Source organism: Pteropus alecto, unplaced genomic scaffold (assembly GCF_000325575.1).
Source record: "Pteropus alecto unplaced genomic scaffold, ASM32557v1 scaffold76, whole genome shotgun sequence".
Lineage (NCBI taxonomy): Eukaryota > Metazoa > Chordata > Mammalia > Chiroptera > Pteropodidae > Pteropus > Pteropus alecto.
The window spans coordinates 27,394,195-27,413,033 of NW_006443138.1; the positions used below are offsets into that span (position 1 = coordinate 27,394,195).

Here is an 18,839-nt window from a genome sequence, read left to right on the forward strand (position 1 = left end):
CCATGCTGTTTTGATTACTGTAGGCTTATAGTATAGTTTGATATCAGGTAGTGTGATACCTCCAACTTTGTTCTTCTTTCTCAAGATTGCCATGTAAAGCCCTATAGTCTTGAATGCCTGTGCTACCCACTCAGACACAGAAGCCCATCTCGTACTGTTAGCTACACATTTTCTGTATGGCTGTGCCCTTTCTTTCCCAGTTTCAGACTTCTGTGGCCTCTCCTAGTGACAGTCACATGTTGACTTGTAGCATCTCTCATGACTTGGTTGGTGAACTCCACCTTGTCCTAGAGAGAGTTTAAGGGGGCTATTTCATCACTATAAGTGCACACGATGTCCTGAAGGAACTTTTATTTTGGATTTGTGTACTGCCTCTTCACCCAGAATATATGTCCTTCAAGCACTGGGATCTTATAATGCTCGACTCCAATGAGAATGTCTGCCTGACTTATCTCCGGGACTCAGTGACAATATATATTGCTCAATATAGAGTGAAGGACTAGCGCGCCAATCCAAATCAGCTCCCTCAGATGCTCATCATTTGCATAATACTCTTTTCTTTCATTGCAGTTACCATGATTTGTATCACATATTCATTAATTTGTTAAGGCCTCTCCCCTGCACTGGGAGAACTTATTGGTCCTCTCCTGTGTCCCCAGCATCCAGTACAATGCCTAGAACCTGGTAGGACTTGGTAAAGACTAGTTCAGTAAGTGCACATATCAAAGAATCTGCTTGGTCCCTGTAGGAGAAGGCAAAGGTGGAGAGAGGAGGGAGTTAGCGGCTTTCTGCAGGGAGACCAGCTACAGAATAGCATATGAAATTATGGAAAACACATTGGCCGAGAAGTCAGGGACCTGAAGGTCAGGCATTTTCCTGCACGGAGGTTTATTTTCCATGTAACCTTGAGGAAACCTCGTGAGGGTTGATGGAGATATTTTTTGTGAAATTGCTTTGTAAACCACAAACTGGCACGTTAAGATGTTATTCATCATCCTAAGATCTGGTCCTTGCCTACCTATCCAAATTTATTTCTTACTAATTTGATTTAGCTAGGCCAATGTTTTCATTTTTTAAAATGTGTTTTTCCCTTATTGCAAAAGTAACACATTGTAATAACAAAACTGTTAGAAAATTCAGAAAAAAAAATATATCATCTCTTGAGATTACCACCTAGAAATAACACTATTAATATCTTTTAAAAATACATACTTTTAAAATATTTTTTAATATTTTTAAAACACTATTAATATCTTAAAAAAATACACATTTTTTTTTCTAAGTATAAAGGTGTCAGCAACCGGGGGCAGTCAGGTCAGCATTCTTCTCCTGTTCTCCACGGCACTGGCTCTGCTGAAGGCCGCTTCCATTGGAAACCACTAGCGAGGAGAGCCTCCCCATCTAGTTGCTCCCAGCAGCATCCTTGGCTATTTTTTTAATACACTATTAATATCTTAAAAAAAGACACATTTTTTTTTCTAAGTATAAAGGTGTCAGCAACCGGGGGCAGTCAGGTCAGCATTCTTCTCCTGTTCTCCACGGCACTGGCTCTGCTGAAGGCCGCTTCCATTGGAAACCACTAGCGAGGAGAGCCTCCCCATCTAGTTGCTCCCAGCAGCATCCTTGGCTGCAGCTCCAGTGAGGGATACTGAGAGCTGACTTAGAGGTGGGGGGTGGGGGGAAGGTATCTTCTTCCAGTACTTTTCACTATCTGAAAGTACTTACCAGGGTTATGTATTTATTGTTTGTCTCCCTCCATTGGAATATTAGCTCTGCCAGGTCCAAAGTTTGCTGAATTTGCATATCGCTGCCTCTTTAGCGCCTACAAGAGTGCCTGCACAGAGTAAACATTCACTGAATGACTGAATGAATACCGAGTATTGTATTACCTCATATAGATATATAATAGGAAGGCTTTGCTTCATATGACTTGTGCATATGAACTGTACAGAAGCCAAATTCATTGCTAATATACATCTGATCTGTCAGATCTAGGCATGTTTGGAGATTTGGCCTCAGCAGGGGTATGATAGATAATCCCAACCCCCTTTGCAATCACTACTGCTACTTCTAGTAATTTCAGGCATGCTCTCAGACCATGCTACTTAGCAAGTAGCCAAAGTATTCTGCAAAGTTCATCTCCAGGTTCACAGTCTTAATTAACATCCACAAACTGCCCTGGGCAAGGAGGCCCATCCTCTCCCTGTCTCAAAGCCTCTTCTGCCTCCAGCATCTTTCAGCTTGCTCTCCTTCTGGGGCCCTTAGGCTTTTTTAATTTTATGAATACAACTACGTGTCTTTCTTAGGTAGGGCAGTGATTCTGGCCACCATTTTACATCTCTATTTCAAGATTGAGCTTCAGTGGTGCAGATAACATTTGTGGATTGGATGCAAAGAGTTCTAACAGCATTGCTGAGAGCTGGGGCTGCTGAGAGGCGGGTGTTCAGTTAGCCCTAAGGCTACCTTTTTCTCGTGTACAAGGGTCTGCCCCCTCTGAGCTGGACCCAGTCTCCAGATTCAGGTTCCTTTTATTTCTTTTTCTTGCTTGATAGTGCCGGCTAAGACTTCCAGTACTATATCGAATAGGAGAGGTAAGAGTGGGCATCCTTGTCTTATTCCTAATCTTAGAGGAAAAACTTTTAGCTTTTCGCCATTGAATATGATATTAACTGTGGGTTTGTCATATATGACCTTTAGGGTGTTGAGGTATGTTTTGTCTATACTCAATTTGTTGAGCGTTTTTATCATGACTGGATGTTGGATTTTGTGAAATGCTTTTCCTGCATCTATGATTTTTATCTTTTATTATGTTAATGTGATGTATCACATTTATTGATTTGTGTATGTTGAGTTTGCATTTGTAGTCCCACCAAGACTGACTTGGGAGAAAATGTTTGAATCTAGCCGTTTGAATGGCCTCTGTCCCACTTAGTACCTTTGCATCCCAGGGATGAGTCCTACTTGGTCATGCTGTATGATACTTTTAATGTGCTGTCGAATTTGGTTTGCTAGTATTTTGTTGAGATCTTTTGCATCTATGTTCATCAGGGATATGAGGACACGGTTTCTTAAAAACTAGATGACAGAGATCTATGCCACTCCATTGAGGGATTTGGTGAAGTAAATGGATATCGCTTAAGTTTGTTTAAGGGAGACTCTAGAAGAAGCATTTTGTCATTTTTCCTAGCTCTTTTACACATGGGCAGAAGAACCTAGAACCTTTGTTGGCCTCTCTGCATGAGGAGCTATTCCACAGCCGCTCGTCACTCACAGAAGCCGATTCCCCCATGAAGCATGCCTTCTCTCTTCTGCCCTCCTTGCCCTGCTCTCCAACCTCTCCCCTAGCAATGATGAGGATATGTTTGCATTTGTAGACAGCATCAGTGTTCACTTTCACATCCAGTGTCTCATCTGACCCTTCTCCAATGGGACAGTTAGGAAACAGTTATCCCCACTTTTTCAGGGAAATGGACCAACTTCCTTAAGGTCACATAGTGGTCAAGTTAGCACTTGAGCCTGAGTTTTTAATGACTGATCAACATCTTTCTTGGGTATTGTGTTCCTGCTAGCCTCTTTACAAAGGGGCTTAGGACAGAACAAGAATGGAGAATGGAGAGGTAACTCACATGAGGGGTTTGATGGGAACTATTAACTAAGATGTCAGTTGGGGTTATCTCTGCAGGCTAGATTCATTCTTGTCCTTACTCCTCTTTCATTCTCTACCAGCCACTAAAATTCATGGTAAGAACATGTGGTGGGTCACACCAAGACTGTGACTTGGGAGAAAATGTTTGAATCCAGCCGTTTGAATGGCCTCTGTCCCACTTAGTACCTTGTACATTAAACAGTTGTTCTTGGTTTTCTTTTCTGCTTCAGCCTGAATCAGGAAAGAACACATAGGCTTGCATACTTAAAAAAAAATTCATTCTCATATATGTTCATTTATTTAGCTTTATCAATGAGCCAGATATTTTGCTAAGTGCAAGAAATGAGATATGATCCTTTCTCTCAAGGCATTTTTAGGTGAGTGTGTTTGGGGCGGGGGTTGGAGCACAGACAAGTAATTCTTTACTATGAATAATTCCTATAGCAGATGTAAGCCCTGGAGGCTATGGAAGCCCAAAGGAAGAACATGTAAATCACACTCTGTGAGCTCAGAATGACTTCTCAGAGAAAGTACCTCTTAAGTGGAATCCTTAAGTGTTCATAGGACTTAACATAGACAAAGGGAAGGGCATACCAGGTGAGTGAATGGTATGTTTGAAGATGCTGAGGCATTAAAGAACTGAGAGAACAGGAAGAGAATGTGCTGGGGGAGTTGGGAGAAGATGAATATAAAGAGGTGGTGATGCTCCTATGTGTTTAAGATCCTGAAAGCCATAGGGAGGCATGATCAGGTCTGCATTTCAGGTGGATCCCCTTAGCAGTGCTGTCGTGGTTTTGTTTAACTGTTTGTTTGTTTTTGTTTTTGTTTTTAAAGCAGTTTGGTAGCCTTTTAAAACCTGCATATAAAGTACTCTTTGGCTCAATAACGTTACCTCGGGAGGTAACAATACTGATCATCTAATATGTCATGTTTATTTACCAGATATTTTTGATATACTGTATATGTTATTTTTTAATCCGTATAACAATTCTGCAAAATGAGAATCAGTGGTCCCATTTTACAGATAAAGAAACTGAGGTTTTAAAGAGGCGAGTTTAGGATTGAATTCACCCTCTGTCACTAATTAACTGTTTTCCTAGGACCAATTACTTACCCTTTCTGTAGCTGTTTCCTGAGGTAGTGCTACTTTTAAAAAATAGAAACCACAATTAAATACAAGCTGTCAGCTGATTTTTTTTTTTTTTGGATTAACCACTCACTTGGATTATCTCTGCCAGCAGTGACCTCCATTTTCTTAAACATTCAAGATTGAATAAATGAGCCTGAATCAAATGACGTGCAGTGTTGTGGGCAGTGGCGTTGCTTTTGGAGGCCATTCTGAGTTGTTTCTCCTGCAGTTTTCCTTGTGTATACACACGCAGCTCTTATCACCCTCTCCTTCAATTATTTGTATCTTGTCTCCCTGCAAGATTGTAAGTTTATTGAAGAAAGGAATGGTCTTAAATTTATCTTCTTATTTCTCCCAGCATCTGCCTGATTGAGTGCCTTCTATGTACCTGAGGAAAACCCAAAGATTGGTTCTTCCAGAAGCAGTTGGAACATCTCGATCCAAGGGAAAACAGGGTCTTTGAGAGTAAAGAGCTAAGAGTTGAGGGCATAGCAGGTAGACAGGAACGATAATTAGGTTTAGAGACTTTGCCGGGAAGGTTTGAAACTGAGGGGATCTCAGTGAATGAATTTAATTCAAAACATGCAAAACATTCTCATTAGTCTGAGTCAAGAGCGTGTCTGAGGTTGGTTTCCCCAGAAGCAGATGCTGAAAAGGGGATCCATGTGCAAGTGATTTACTAAGGAAATGCTCCCAGGAGGACCCGGTAAAGGAGCAGGAAGCAGGACTGGAGAAGGGAAGAAGCCAGAGTGTGATGACAGGCTGGTTTCAGCCTTAGCCTGGACCCATAAAAATATTCTAAAGCATAAGTCACAACTTAGAGTTTGTCCCCGCTGGAGACGAGGGCACGGGGCTTTCACACGTGCGCACCAGCTTGTCATTGCCTATGGACTGTTTAGGGGTGACCAAGAAACTTCAGGCACTTCTGACTCTGTCCATGTGGACAGAATGGCTCTAGCAGCCCAAGGGCCAGCCTTCCAAGAGTCACAGGTGCAAGGAGCTAGAAGCAAAGGCACGAAGAAGCAGGGAGGTGGAGCAGGGGAGGAGTACAAACCTCTGAGGGGATGTGGGTGGGACATCGATACTGTTGCCTCGATAACTGCACCCCTAATTTTGTTCGGTGGTACTTCACTGATGTGTAAATTCCAGCTTCCTCATCTGCAAAGTGCGGATAGTGTTACTTGCTCACATCACGGAGTGATAGTGAAAACAAAATAAAATGAGACAGGGTACAGAGAAAGCAATAAGACATTATATAAAGCCAGGTGTTATTATTGCCTCTTTCTCTTCCGGGCCCAGAGGCTATATTAGCTCTTGGTCCTCTCCCCGGCACTTGTCTTACAGGCATCAACACCGCCAGCCTTTGAAAAGAGCTTGTTCGTGTTAAGAAAGCAGACACGTTTTTAATGTTGATAAATTTTGCAGCAGTTTCTTTAATATATACCAGCTGCCTTGAACTACATCTAATTAACCATCAGATACCATGCTGTGACTGTGTGTGGCTTTGAAGTGCTCACCGGCATCAGCAAGGAAACATCGGCGAGCTAATCATAATAGGGCTTAGCTCTTATAAAATGCCTTTTATCTTCAAAGTGGTTTACAGCCACTAATTATTAGAGAAATTAGGATGAACAGCAGCCATCTCACGGAGACCTCAAACCATTATCAAGGGCCTTTAATGTATCTTATAATAGAGCAAGACGAGTGTGAAGGGGGATGTTTAATAATAGCTGTCCAGACCTGGAAGAGTTATTTTATAGAGGAAGGAAATAGCTGTTCCCTATCTTCCTTGAGGCTAGAACAAGGAACCTAATTTGAGGGTAAAGGAGGCAAGATACAGTGGTTGCATAAGCTACAGCAGGCCGCAGAGGGCAAGGCTGCCCTCCCAGAGGTGTTTGCATACACTTGCCACTTTATATAGGCTGTGAGGGCACATGGCCTTCCTTGTGGCCTAGAGTGGGTGACATCACACCATGAAGTCCCTTCCAGCTGGGATGGTCAGTGGTAGATTGATAGGTTTCTTGATTATATCTCCTCATGGAGTATATTTCATTTGTTGTTTTTTGTTTGTTTGTTTATTAGTTTGTTTCGTTCGAATTTTATCTGGGTAGAAGAAGCCAATTTGAATTCTACAAAAATAAGAATAGCAATAAGAGCTGACATGCATACGGTACCACCCCACCCTTCATTTTACAGGTGAATAATGTGGGGCTCAGAGAGCCGAAGGAAACCGTGCCCACAGAGCTGGTGCCTCAGGTGGTCTGGCCTTGGAGTTTATGTTCTTATTCACCACAGTAAGAGGCCTATTAGAAGAGGAGTGGGATTCGTCCAAAGTCCTCTGAACTATGTGTCAAGGAAGCACACAACACTCTCACAGGACAGGGAGTGGCTGGTTTGGCTGCTGTGCTAACACTAATCAGTGGGGCGGTGAGGAAGGCCTGCGGAGGAACTGCTCGCCCTCTCTGCACCTCACTGAGGGGCTCTCTCCGTCCGCTGGTCCCACCTGAGGGCCTACCCAGGGCGGTGGGGGAAGGGAGGGGCACGGGCATGAACAGTCGGAGGTTTGGTTAAAGTACTTTTCCCCAAGTACTAAGATGGATTTAAAACGAGCCCTGCCCAGTAAGCCTAGGGTGGAGGGATAGTCTAAAGTGGCATCGGCTGCCATTGCCTGGGCAGATGGTGCTGGGGATACATAGGTCACCCTCTCAGGACACCTGGGCAGAAACACAAGCCTCATGATTATTTCCTAGGTGAGAGCTGATTGTTGGCAGCTTGACATCGGCCACGTGGCAATGTTGACACACTAGAAACAGGCAGATGCTGCAGATTAGGGCTTTCCTCCACCCTAGACCAGAGAACTGCTTGTTAAATACCGCTGTGTCTTTTTTTCAAGCACTGTTTGACACCAAATGTTCTACAATTCAATTCAGTTCTGACACTAAGGCAGACCCCACAGGTTAAGGGCTCAGGCTCACAAGACTGCCCCCACTCAGAGGCCAGTTGCAAGTCTCAGGGCATCACCCATGTGTCTGACTAATTGGCTATACACTCGGAGGTTCCCTCGACTCCCTCCTTAGGTTCAGTAATTCTCTAGAACAACTCACAAAATTCAGGAAAGTGCTTCACTTATAGTTCCCAGCATATTTTAAAGGATACAACTCAGAAACAGCCAATGGAAGAGATGCATGGGGCAAGATAAGGTGAGAGGAAGCACAGAGCTTCTGTGCCCTCTCAGGGCGCACCCTCCGCCACCAGATCCTCAAGCTTTTTACCAACCAGCTTTCTGAACCTGGTCGGCTAGGGCTTTATATGGAGGCTTCATTACCTCGGCATGATTGGTTGAGTAATTGGTGAGTCAATTCAAGCTCCAGCCCCTTTCTCCTTCCTAGATGTGGGAGGGTGAGGCGGGGGGACCTGAAAATTCCAACCCTCTAATCACATAGTTGGTTCCTCTGGCCACCAGCCCCCATCCAGAAGCTATCTAGGCCCTACCCAATGTCATGCATGAGCATATACTCAGGTGTGGCCAAAAGGAGCTAATTACAAATAACTAATGACATTCCTTTCACTCAGGAAATTCCAAGGGTTTTAGGAGCTGTGTGCCAGGAATCAGGAACAAAAGACCCACTACATATTTTTCATCATACTGCTCTGAGCCCTCACTCCCAATGGTCTTAATAAGAAGTCAACACACATTTATTAAGCACATGTTGAATGCAAAGTACCAGGCTGGGAATTGGTGGGGCATTTGTTCATTCGAATGAGCTAATATCAATTTCGTTCTTACTAAGATTTATTGACAGGACTTCTGCCTTCAAAGAAGAAATAAGACATATCATGTACACTTGAAAAACTAGCTCACCAAACCAAGCAATATGGTCTAATGCTTGAAGCATGAAAAAGTACTCAGATAGACAGAGGCCAGAGCACTCCAGACTAGGGGTCAGGGGAGATTTCTCTGGGGAGATGGACTTAGGACTGGGCCCTGAAGGAGCAGACCTACAGAGTATTCTTAGGATGGGGAGAAAGAACTGAAAAACTTTTCCTTTGTCGAGCCCTAGAAAACAAATGCAGCCCTATTACGCACCAGCCTTTTGTCTTAACTCTCGGCGGGGGGTGGTAAAATTTGAGTTCCAGCTCTGCTTTCTCAAGACCCTAGACGGGTCACTTAACCTCTTGGAGACTGAGGTTAATAAAAGAGGAAGAAGATAGTCAGTCCTGACAGCTTCACGACATCACTGTGGAAATGAGCTAATAGAACTGGAAACTCTTTTTAAACTGCAGGGTGTAATCAGTGCCATCATTAGTGTCGTTATTGCTTTATGTCTTTCATTATTTCGTTGCCTCCCAATATAATCATCTTGCTATCAGAATTTTGAACTAAAAAGGATAATACTGAAAATGCCTTAGAAATAATCACAAAATCTAACATTTACCAACTGCTTACTATATGCCAGGCATAGTTCCTAAGTATTTTACATGTTTTAAGTCTCTTAGTCCTCATATGAAGTTGATGCTGTCATCTGTATTTTACAGATGGGGACACTGAGTCCTAGAGAAGTTAATAACTTGCCCAAGCTCATGCGGCTAGGAAATGGTGGAGGCAAGATTTACACATAGGGAAATTTAGCTCTTAACGTTCTGCTTTGTTGCTTTCTTGGAACTCAAGCTGGATTCCGAGAGGAAGCTTTCCGTGGGGAGGAAGAGACAGACGGATTTCTCTGAGATTCTCTCTGCCCTGGTCTCCAGCTTTCCTCCACTTCACTCTCCACAGTCTCTCCCCTACAGAAGAAAAGAAAAGCACGGTTGGGGTCTGTCTAGTGGGCCATACAGTGGCCCAGGGCCTCTCCTTCCCCCACCTCTCCCTGTGGCAGGTGCCATCAGGACCCCACTCACATCTTGGGGCCTGACCATTTCCATGCCCTCTGACAACTTCCAGTGGCCTGTGTCTCTCTCTTTGCCTGAGGGCTTTCGGAGTAGTGAGAATCAGTGCCCCTCAGGTGCACCCTCACCCAGTGACTGGTAGCAGTGGATATATAAATACCCCAGCTCCTTTGCCCCTGCGATTGGGTAACTGAGACTTGTGGGCTACGCCAAGTGCAGAGTTCCTCGGGATTAAGCTCTAGCACCACACAGCTGCTTATCTAGTAGTTGGCTGGGTCAGGCACCCTTCATTGGTTCCCTTCTCTGCTCCATGTCCCTCTCCTAGAACAATATTTCCCATCCCTGCCAACAACTAGTTTCACTCAAATCCTTGTCTCAAGGTCTCCTGTGACACCACCTGTTAAGGCTTGAATTGTGTCCCCCAAAGAGACATGCTGAAGTCCTAACCCCCAGTACCTCAGAATGTGACCTTATTTGAAGATACAGCCATTAGAAATGTAATTAGTCAAGTTAAAATGAGGTCATGAGGGTGGGTTCGTGATCCATATGACAGGTGTTCTTATAAAAGGGGGAAGATGTGGTGAATAGAGACACATGTGGGGAGGGTGCTGCACGAGGCTAGAGGCAGAAGACAGAGGTTAGAGGAGAGAAGGAGCCAAAGCCAAGAACCGCCAAGGTTGCCAGCCGCCACCAGAAGCTAGAAAGAGGCACGGAGAGATTCTACCCAGGGTCTCGGACAGAGCACGGCCCTACTGACCCTTGAATTTTGGAAATTCTGGCCTCCAGAGCTGTGGGAGAATACATTTCTGTTGCTTTAAGCCAGCAATCCTAGAAAATTGATACACCTTCATTCTTCTTTAGCTTGTTTTTTTCCCATGGCCCCAGCATGCACCATGCCCTGTTGCATCTCACATCCATTCCTACTGAAGCTTTGAAACCCTTTGCTCAGCAATCCTCCTTCATTTTGACAAGACTCGCCTGTCTCTGTCTTCGTGTGACACTGCTAACTCGGAGTTAGTGATAGAGACTTGGGATACTGCCGCATATGGAGTAATCCTTTACTGAAGCCTGGGTGATTAAGGAGATTTGAACGGATCCTGAGGATGCTTTGGGGGCTTTTGATTTACTGTCTGCTGCACGAAAGATTCAAGGGAGGTCAGGGTGACTTAGTAGCTGCTTTCAAGTTTGCAAGGGGTGTGTTGTGGAAGGGGCTACCAACTGTTCTCCATCTCTGCTGAGCCCAGAGTGAGGGTCGGGGGGTGGTTAACGTCGAACCTTTAGGAGGGGTTTAGGCTCCATCTATGAACTTTCTGATTGCAGCAGTTACTAAGCTGCTAGAATTACTTTGGAAGTCTGGGAAATGTTCCTGGAAGTGGTTGAGGGCTGGATAATTTCCATTTGTAAAGGGCTTTTATGGAACCGCTCGGGAGGGAGAAGAGTGGTCTGCATGCTCTGAGAGAGACAGGCAGATGAAAAATTTCTCTGTTCCCTTCGTGACGGCGATGGCCTTTTCTCTTTGCCTTTAGAACATACCCCACCATTTTCCCTTTTATGGGTGTACTGTGTTGGTCTAAAAACTCTTCGAGACAGAAAACTGTGTTCAGTCCTGAGCCCGGGGCATCCCTGGGCTTCATCCAAATGCTAGACAGCAGAGCCCGTCGTAGGGCTTCCATTTTATTTTGAAAAAAGTAGAGCTTTTTTCTATTCTATTCTATTGTTTTGTTTTCCATTCCCTTTGGAAAACCTACAGATGCTGTGCAAATGTTGCAGGCCAAGCCAAGCCAAAGAACAAAACAAAGGAGGCTGAACTCACGATAGGGTAATGGGCTTCAGTTGGGGCTCTGCCTGCTCCCTTATTTTCAGAGCTCATTTAGCTTCCTACACTAAGAACTGAGGGTTTTCATGGGGAAATTACTTAATTTTCAGCCATTTCCTGCTTGCCGGAGTTGAATGTAAAAGGTGGAATCAGGCTCCTGAGACGAAATATAATAGGCGGGACTAGATTTGCAAGTCCTGGAGAATAGAGAAGTTTCTGGTCTGGATCTATTCTATTTTTTAAAATAAATTTATTGAACTATTGACATACAGAAACTGCACATATTTAAAGTGTATAATTTGACACATTTTGATATATATTTGTATATGTGTATGTGTGTATGTATGTTTGTATGTATATCTCGTATATATCTCCATGCAACTATTACCTCCATTAAGACTGGGAACATACCCACACCGCCCAAAAAGTTTCCTCTTATTTGTTTGAAATTCCTCCTTCTCACCCTTCTCTACTCTCCTTTATCTCTTTTCTGTCGCTTTAGATTGTCTTCATTTTTTATAATTTTATATAAATGAAATAAAATAGTATGTACTCTTTTTGTTTGGCTTCTTTCATTCACATGATTACTTTGAGATTCACTCATTTTCTTATTTGGATCAATAGTTTCTGCCCTTTAATGGAGGGTAGCATTCCATTGAGTGTATATACCACAGTTGTTGTTGTTGTTGTTTTACCCATTCTCCTGTTGTGAACATTTGTGTTGTTTTGGCTACTACAACTAAAACTTCTGTAAATATTCATGTACAGGTCTTTGTATGGAAATATGCTTTGATTTTCTTGGGTCATTATTTAGGAGTGGGATGGCTGGATCGTATGGTGGAAGTTTGACTTTTTAAAGAAACTGCTAAATGTTTTCCAAAGGGATTATACCATTCTACATTCCCACCAGCAACGTATGGGAGTGCCATCCAATTGTTCCACATCCTTTCAAGGCTTGGTATGGTCAGTCTTTTTCATTTTAGCTATTCCAATAAGTGTGTGGTGGTATTTCATTGTGGTTTAAATTGTATTTCCCTTATCACTAATGATGTTGAACATTTTCATGTAGTTATTTGTTGTCCATATATCTTATTTGATCAAGTGCCTGTTCAAATGTTTTGCCCATTTTAAAAACTGAGTTTTTTTTTTATTAATAAGTTTTGAGAGTTCTTTATATAATCTAGATCAAAATACTCTATCAGATATATAGGCTTTGGAAATATTTTTTTCTCCAGTCTATGACTTAAATGGTATCTTTGAGGGCAGAAATTTTAAATTCTGATAATGTCTAAATTATCGAGGTCACAAAGATGTTCTCGTCTCACAATTTTATATTTTTAGATTTTACATTTAGGTCTATGATCCATTTTGAGTCATTTATTGTATATGGCATAAGGTATAAACTGACATTCTTTTTTCAAATGGATATCCTGTTATTCTACTACCATTTACTGAAAAGATTATCCTTTCTCTGCTGGATTCTCTAGGCTATATTCTGCTGCATTTATCTATTTTTCTGTCTTTGTGCCAATCCCACACTGTCTTGATTACTATAGGTTTAAAAGTCTTGAAATCAAGTGGTGTTAGTCTTCCAATTTTGTTGTTCTTTTTCAAAATTGGTTTGGCTATTCTAGCTCCGTGGTATGAATTTTAAATCGGCTTGTCAATTTCTACGAAAAATCATGTTGGGATTTTGATGAGGATTGAGATAAATCTTTATATGAATATAGAGAGAAATGGCATCTTAATAGCATTAAATCTTCCAATTCACGAACATGCATATATTTTCATTTTTTTCTGTCCTCTTTCTCTTATCAATATTTTGTAGCTTAAAGTGTTATTACACACTTTTTGTCAGCTATATCACTAAGTATTTCAGATTTTTGATGCTATTGTAAGTGATATTTTTATTTCAATTTTAACTTTTTGTCGAGGGTATATAGAAATACAATTGATTTTTTTATATAAAGAACTTGTAGCTTTTAACCTTAACCAACGTCACAGATTAGTTCCAGTAGTTTTTTTGTAGACTTCATTAAAACAATGATGTTGTCTAGGAATAAAGACAATTTACTTCTTCCTTTCCAATCTGGATGCTTTTTTTTTTCTTGCCTCATCAAACTGGCTAGACTCTCCAACACAATGTCGAATACAAGTGGTAAGAGCAGACATTCTTATCTTTTTCTTGCTCATGGGGGAAAGCATTTGGTTTTTCACAATTAAGTATGATGTTAGCTGTTGGTTTTTTGGTATATGCCCTTTTTCAGGTTGGGACCTCCTGATTTTCTGAGAGTTTTCATGTGGAGCAGATGTTGGATTTTGTCAAGTGCTTTTTCTACATCTATTGGGATGATCATAAGGAGTGTCTTTTTAAAGGTGTTAATGTGGTGAATTATGTTATTGATTTTCAAATGTTAAAGCATTCTTGCACTCCTGGGATAAAACCTCACTTGATCAGGATCGTATTATTTGTTTTATATATGGCGTTGGTTTCAAACTGTTAAAATTTTCTAAAGAATTTTTGTATCTATGTTCATTAGGGATATTGGCCTGTATTTTTCTTTTCTTCATAATGTCTTTGTCCAGTTTTGGTTTCAGGGTAATCCTGACCTCATAGGATATATTAAGAACTATTTCATCTTCTCTAATTTTCTGGAAGAGTTCACATAGAATTGGTATTTGTTTTTCTTTAAGTATTTGATATATTTCATCGACGTAGCCATCTGGGCCTAGAGGTTTTTTGTAGAAAGATATTTAACTGCCAGGTCAATTTTTTAAGTAGATGGAGTGTTATTCATGTTATCTATTTCTTCTTGAGTGAGCTTTGATATTTAATGTTTTTCAAGGAATTTGTTCATTTTGTCTAAATTGTCAAGTTCATTGGCATAAAGTTGTTCATAATATTCTCTTATTAGCCTTTTAATGTCTGTAGAATTTGTAATGGTGTCACCTCTCAAATTCCTGATATTATTATTTGTGTCTTCTATCTTTACCGATCTTCTAAAGAACCAGTTCTTAGTTTCTTAAATCTTCTCTATTGTTTTTCTCTATTGTTTTCAATGTCATTGATTTCTGCTCTGATCTTTATTATTTCTTCTCCTAATTTTGGGCAAATTAAGTACTTCTTTTTAGTTTCTTAAGGTAGAAGCTGAGGTTATTGATTTGAGACCTTTTTAAGATATGTGTTTAGAGCTGTAATTTCTTCGAGTACTGCTTTAGCAATATCCTACAAAATTTAATATATGGTGCTTTCATTTTCATTTGGTTCAAAACACTTTTTAATTTCACTTTTCATTTTTTCTTTGACCCATGGGTTATGCAGAAGTGGGCTCATAGTTTCCATATATTTGAGGATTTTCCAGAGGTCTCTCTGTTATTGGTTCCAATTCCACTGGGGTCAAAGTACATACTTTATATGATTTGAATCCTTTTTAATTTATTGAAACTCATTTTATGAACCATAAAATGGACTGTCTTGTTAAATATTCCATGTGCACTTGAAAATAAAGTATATTCAGCTTTTGTTGAGTGAAGTGTTCTATAAAGTTCAGTTAGGTCAAGATAATTGACAGTATTGTTCAAGTTTTTTGTATCCTTAACTGATTTTTGTCCACTTATTAATTATTGATAGAGGGATATTAAAATGTTTGAATATAATTGTGGATTTGTCTCTTTCTCCTTGCAGATCTATCAATCAGTTTTTGCTACATCATTTTAAAACCCAGTTTTTAGGTGCATAATATTTAGGACTATTATATCTTTCGATGAGCTGACTTTTTATCATTATGACATGACTTTATCTTCATTAATAGTCTTTGTTCTAGAAGCTACCTTACTTGATATTAATATGCAATATTCTATTGACCAGTGTGGTATATATTTCCCCAATCTTTTACTTTTAACCTATTTGTGTTTTCATGTTTCAAGTACATGGCTTGTAAGCAGTATATATTGGATTTCTTCAACTGAGAGAGAGTCTGCCAGGCTCTGCCTGGGTTTCCCCTTCCTGTGCCATGACCTAAAAACTCTTTCGGCAATAACAGGGCTCATTTTATTGGTTTCCCATCTCCCAAGAACAAGGCTTGGCCTAGGGTGAGGTGAGTGCAGCCCCTACAGAGCAAAATTTTAAAAGATAATTACTCTCAGATACATAGCTTCGAGAGTGGGTTCCTCTTTAAATTTTTTAACTCATTCTTAAGAAGATACTCACTCATAGAATTGTGCAAATACAGGGTTAGCACCTGAGAGTAAAAGCCTCTTAATTTAGCACTCAGGGGCCTCACTCAGCTTTTTCTAGTCTCAGACCTATCCTTCATTACCTGATGTCCAGTGTCATGAAAACCATTAAAAATATATTTTGTCTGGATTTTTTTTATTATTTCAACTGGGAGGGTAAATCTAGTCCCTGTTGCTTCATCTTTTCTGAAAACATAAGTCTGGGCTTATTCTTTATGAGATTTTAAGAAACCTGGGTATAGAGCTACCTGACTGAAATACAAATGTTCTGAGGCCTTCCTGCAAAGAATTTAGCAAAAGATTGATCCTCCTTCATTCAGCAAACAACCAATGAGCACCTACTCTATGCCATATTCAAGGCTAGGAATTGGGGTTAAAATCAAATTAGACAAGATGCATATCTGCCAGTGTTCATAGCTGGCTTCTTTAGAACTATTAGATTGGCTCTTTCATACCATGTGTCACCTGTGACATGAGCCAAGGAAGGCAGAGAGCCAGAGAAAGTCAGACCTAGAACAGAGAGATCATCTCTACTAATTCCCATTTCCAAGGGTAGTTCAGGGGCTCACTTAAGTCACACAGCTTGTCAGTAGTAGTTGATTGCTATATAGTTTATTTCAAAGGACATGGAGGAGAGACCCAACCCCAAACACCATGCCAGTCACCATGACTAAAATCTCACCATTAAAGACTTATTAAGGGCAGGGACCATTTTTTATTAATATTTGCATTTCTCAGTGTTAGCTCAGAGCCTGCTACATGGTAATCAGTAGGTGAGAAGGAATGAATGAGTGAGTGTATGAATGAAAGATAAATGTTAAAATGATGAGCATGCCTCTGGGAGGTGACTTAGGTTATTATCAGCTGGGGATGAGTAGACTATGAAGAGCAAACTCACAGCCAGGACCCATGATAGGAAGGCAGTGTAGTGTAGGAAGTACATGAGGTTTCTAACTGTACTAGACCTTGATCCAAGTTACTGAACCTCTCCCAAACTCAGTTTCTTTATCTGTATGACAGGAATCCTAATGCTACTTACCTTATGGAAGGATGTCAGGTTTCAAACAATGAAGTATGTTAGGCTCCGGGCAAGAGAAAACCCTCAAAGAATGACAGGTATTATTATTAGTCTAGTATCCTGGAACGGCAGATGGGAATGAGGTAGCACCTAGAAGAGGGCAGAGATCTTGCAGACAGCAGGAAGACAACAGGCCATTCTGCTCTTGTTAGATGTTTACATAAGCTCAGCTGTTACCACCATCATTATCCAAAAGCTCTCTCTAAGCTCAGTATTGCACACAGATATGCCAGGCAATCCACATAAACCACGCAGACACAGCCCTGCTCTCTCGGGGCTTATACCCAAGGTGGTTCCATCTAGGGAAGACAGAATAAAAATATTAAATCTTCTTGTGACCAGGTGATGGCCAGTTCACACCATGTAGGAATGAAGAGAAAGACCATTTCCCAAATGAGGAGTCAGGGTGGGAGTTCTTTGTCCATCCCGAGTGGAGTGAGAAGGTACAACCTGCTCTACCTTGTCCAGGCTCTGTTACATGGAGACCATTCCTGAGGCTGAGGCAGTCTTCCTGCTCCGAGCACACAGCTCTTGATAAATCTGGTAGAGAAAGGTGTTGACACAAATAGTAGAAGACTTTGGAGCCACGGTGTAGCTGAGCCAGAGGCCTGGAAGTCCAATACAACTGGAAGCTCCTTGAAGACAGAGTGCACTTTCTCATCCATTCATCACGGCCCCATAAAAGTCTGAGGAATCGGCTGAGAGCTCACAAAGAACTAGTTGATTGTGAATGATACAGGAGAGTGCATTTGAGTGAGTGGAGTCCTCCACCGTTGATAATGCTGAGGAGTCAGGGCAGCGTGGAATTAATATCAAATACAGATAGACAACCTTGCATTTAAATCTCAGCTTTTGTACGAACTTGCTGTGTGGCCTTGGTCAAGTCACTCAACCTCTCAGAGCCTCAATAAAATGGAGATGATAATGTCTATTTCAGAGAGATGCGAGAAATGACAAAACATACGTCGAGACCATGGCCTTGTGCCTGCCTACAAGTAAACATTCAATAAACAATAGCTGGTTTGTCAGGAACTGTTTCATTGTTTGTTTAAATTGGGAGAAATTATTTTCATGTTTCCTCTATGTCCTTTCAATCTGGAAATATGTGTTTTCCCCACTCTTCTCTTTTCTTTTTGATGGGCTGGCTGATCTATTAGTGATCACAACACACTTTTCCCTTGTCCTGAGTTTCTGCTAATTAAGAGGTGGTTGCTAAGAGATGCTAGGAGACATTGGTGAGTGATTCTGTGCTTCCCTCTCATCCTCTGTCATTTTTTTTCAGTCTCACTCCATCCCCATCATACCTACCTGTCTCATCTTTCATTCTCAGGTTCTGAAAAGACTTGAAGAAATTGACATCACTGGATGGCTACCCCTGGCCAGAATGTGGCCTCTAGACTCCAGAGACCTGCCCAGGGACCAAAGGAGAGTGAGGCCTGCCTGGGTCCCTTGGACAACCTGGAGTGTAAGGAGACCCAGGAGCTGATGCTGACAAGGCTGGCCATGCAGAGGAAGGCACAGGAATTTTTCCAGACCTGTGATGCAGGGGGCAAGGGCTTCATTGCCAGGAGGGATATGCAGGTAAGAGGGGCCCCAGATGGGCCTGCCTACCTGGAATGCCAAACAGCCTGGGTTCCCTTTGTCTCTCAGTTTAAGACTTCCCCATTGGAGGTGACATCTTTAACAGAAAAGATGCCATCGACTCGACCCTAGAAGAAGGCGTTAGTCCACACTCTACTGGGAGCCAGATCTCCTGTGTTCCTTCTTTTTCTGATCTTTATTTTCCATCAAACTTGGGGTTTTTTTTGCCCCTCTCTGACTCAGTAACTCCCCAGGGTTGTGGAAAGGGTGATAACAATGTAAGGGACTTAAGTAAGACAGGGTGAATAAACAAAGGTGGAAAGGCACCGACTTGTTGCTTCACTACAAAGTTCTAGGCTGTGCCAAAGTTCTTCTTGTGAGGTGCCATGTGTGCCTTAGGAACAGGTACAGTGTCAGGTACAACCTGGGAAGAAGGCATTTCTGGAATTCATCTTATTGGTCCCTTACC

At 41.6% G+C, this 18,839-nt stretch overlaps 1 protein-coding gene across 7 annotated transcripts in view; it reads left to right on the top strand.

Annotated features, from left to right (window-relative positions):
- CRACR2A (calcium release activated channel regulator 2A) overlaps positions 1-18,839 on the top strand; it is a 137,018-nt gene that overhangs the window by 32,795 nt on the left and 85,384 nt on the right. For all 7 annotated transcript variants that reach the window (XR_001517948.2, XM_015598496.2, XM_015598498.2 and 4 more), the window contains one exon: positions 18,120-18,370. Coding sequence is in view for 6 of the 7 variants with exons in the window: in XM_015598496.2 (XP_015453982.1) it covers positions 18,155-18,370 (216 nt within the window). In the remaining variant the exon portion in view is untranslated. The remainder of the gene's footprint in view (positions 1-18,119; positions 18,371-18,839) is intronic.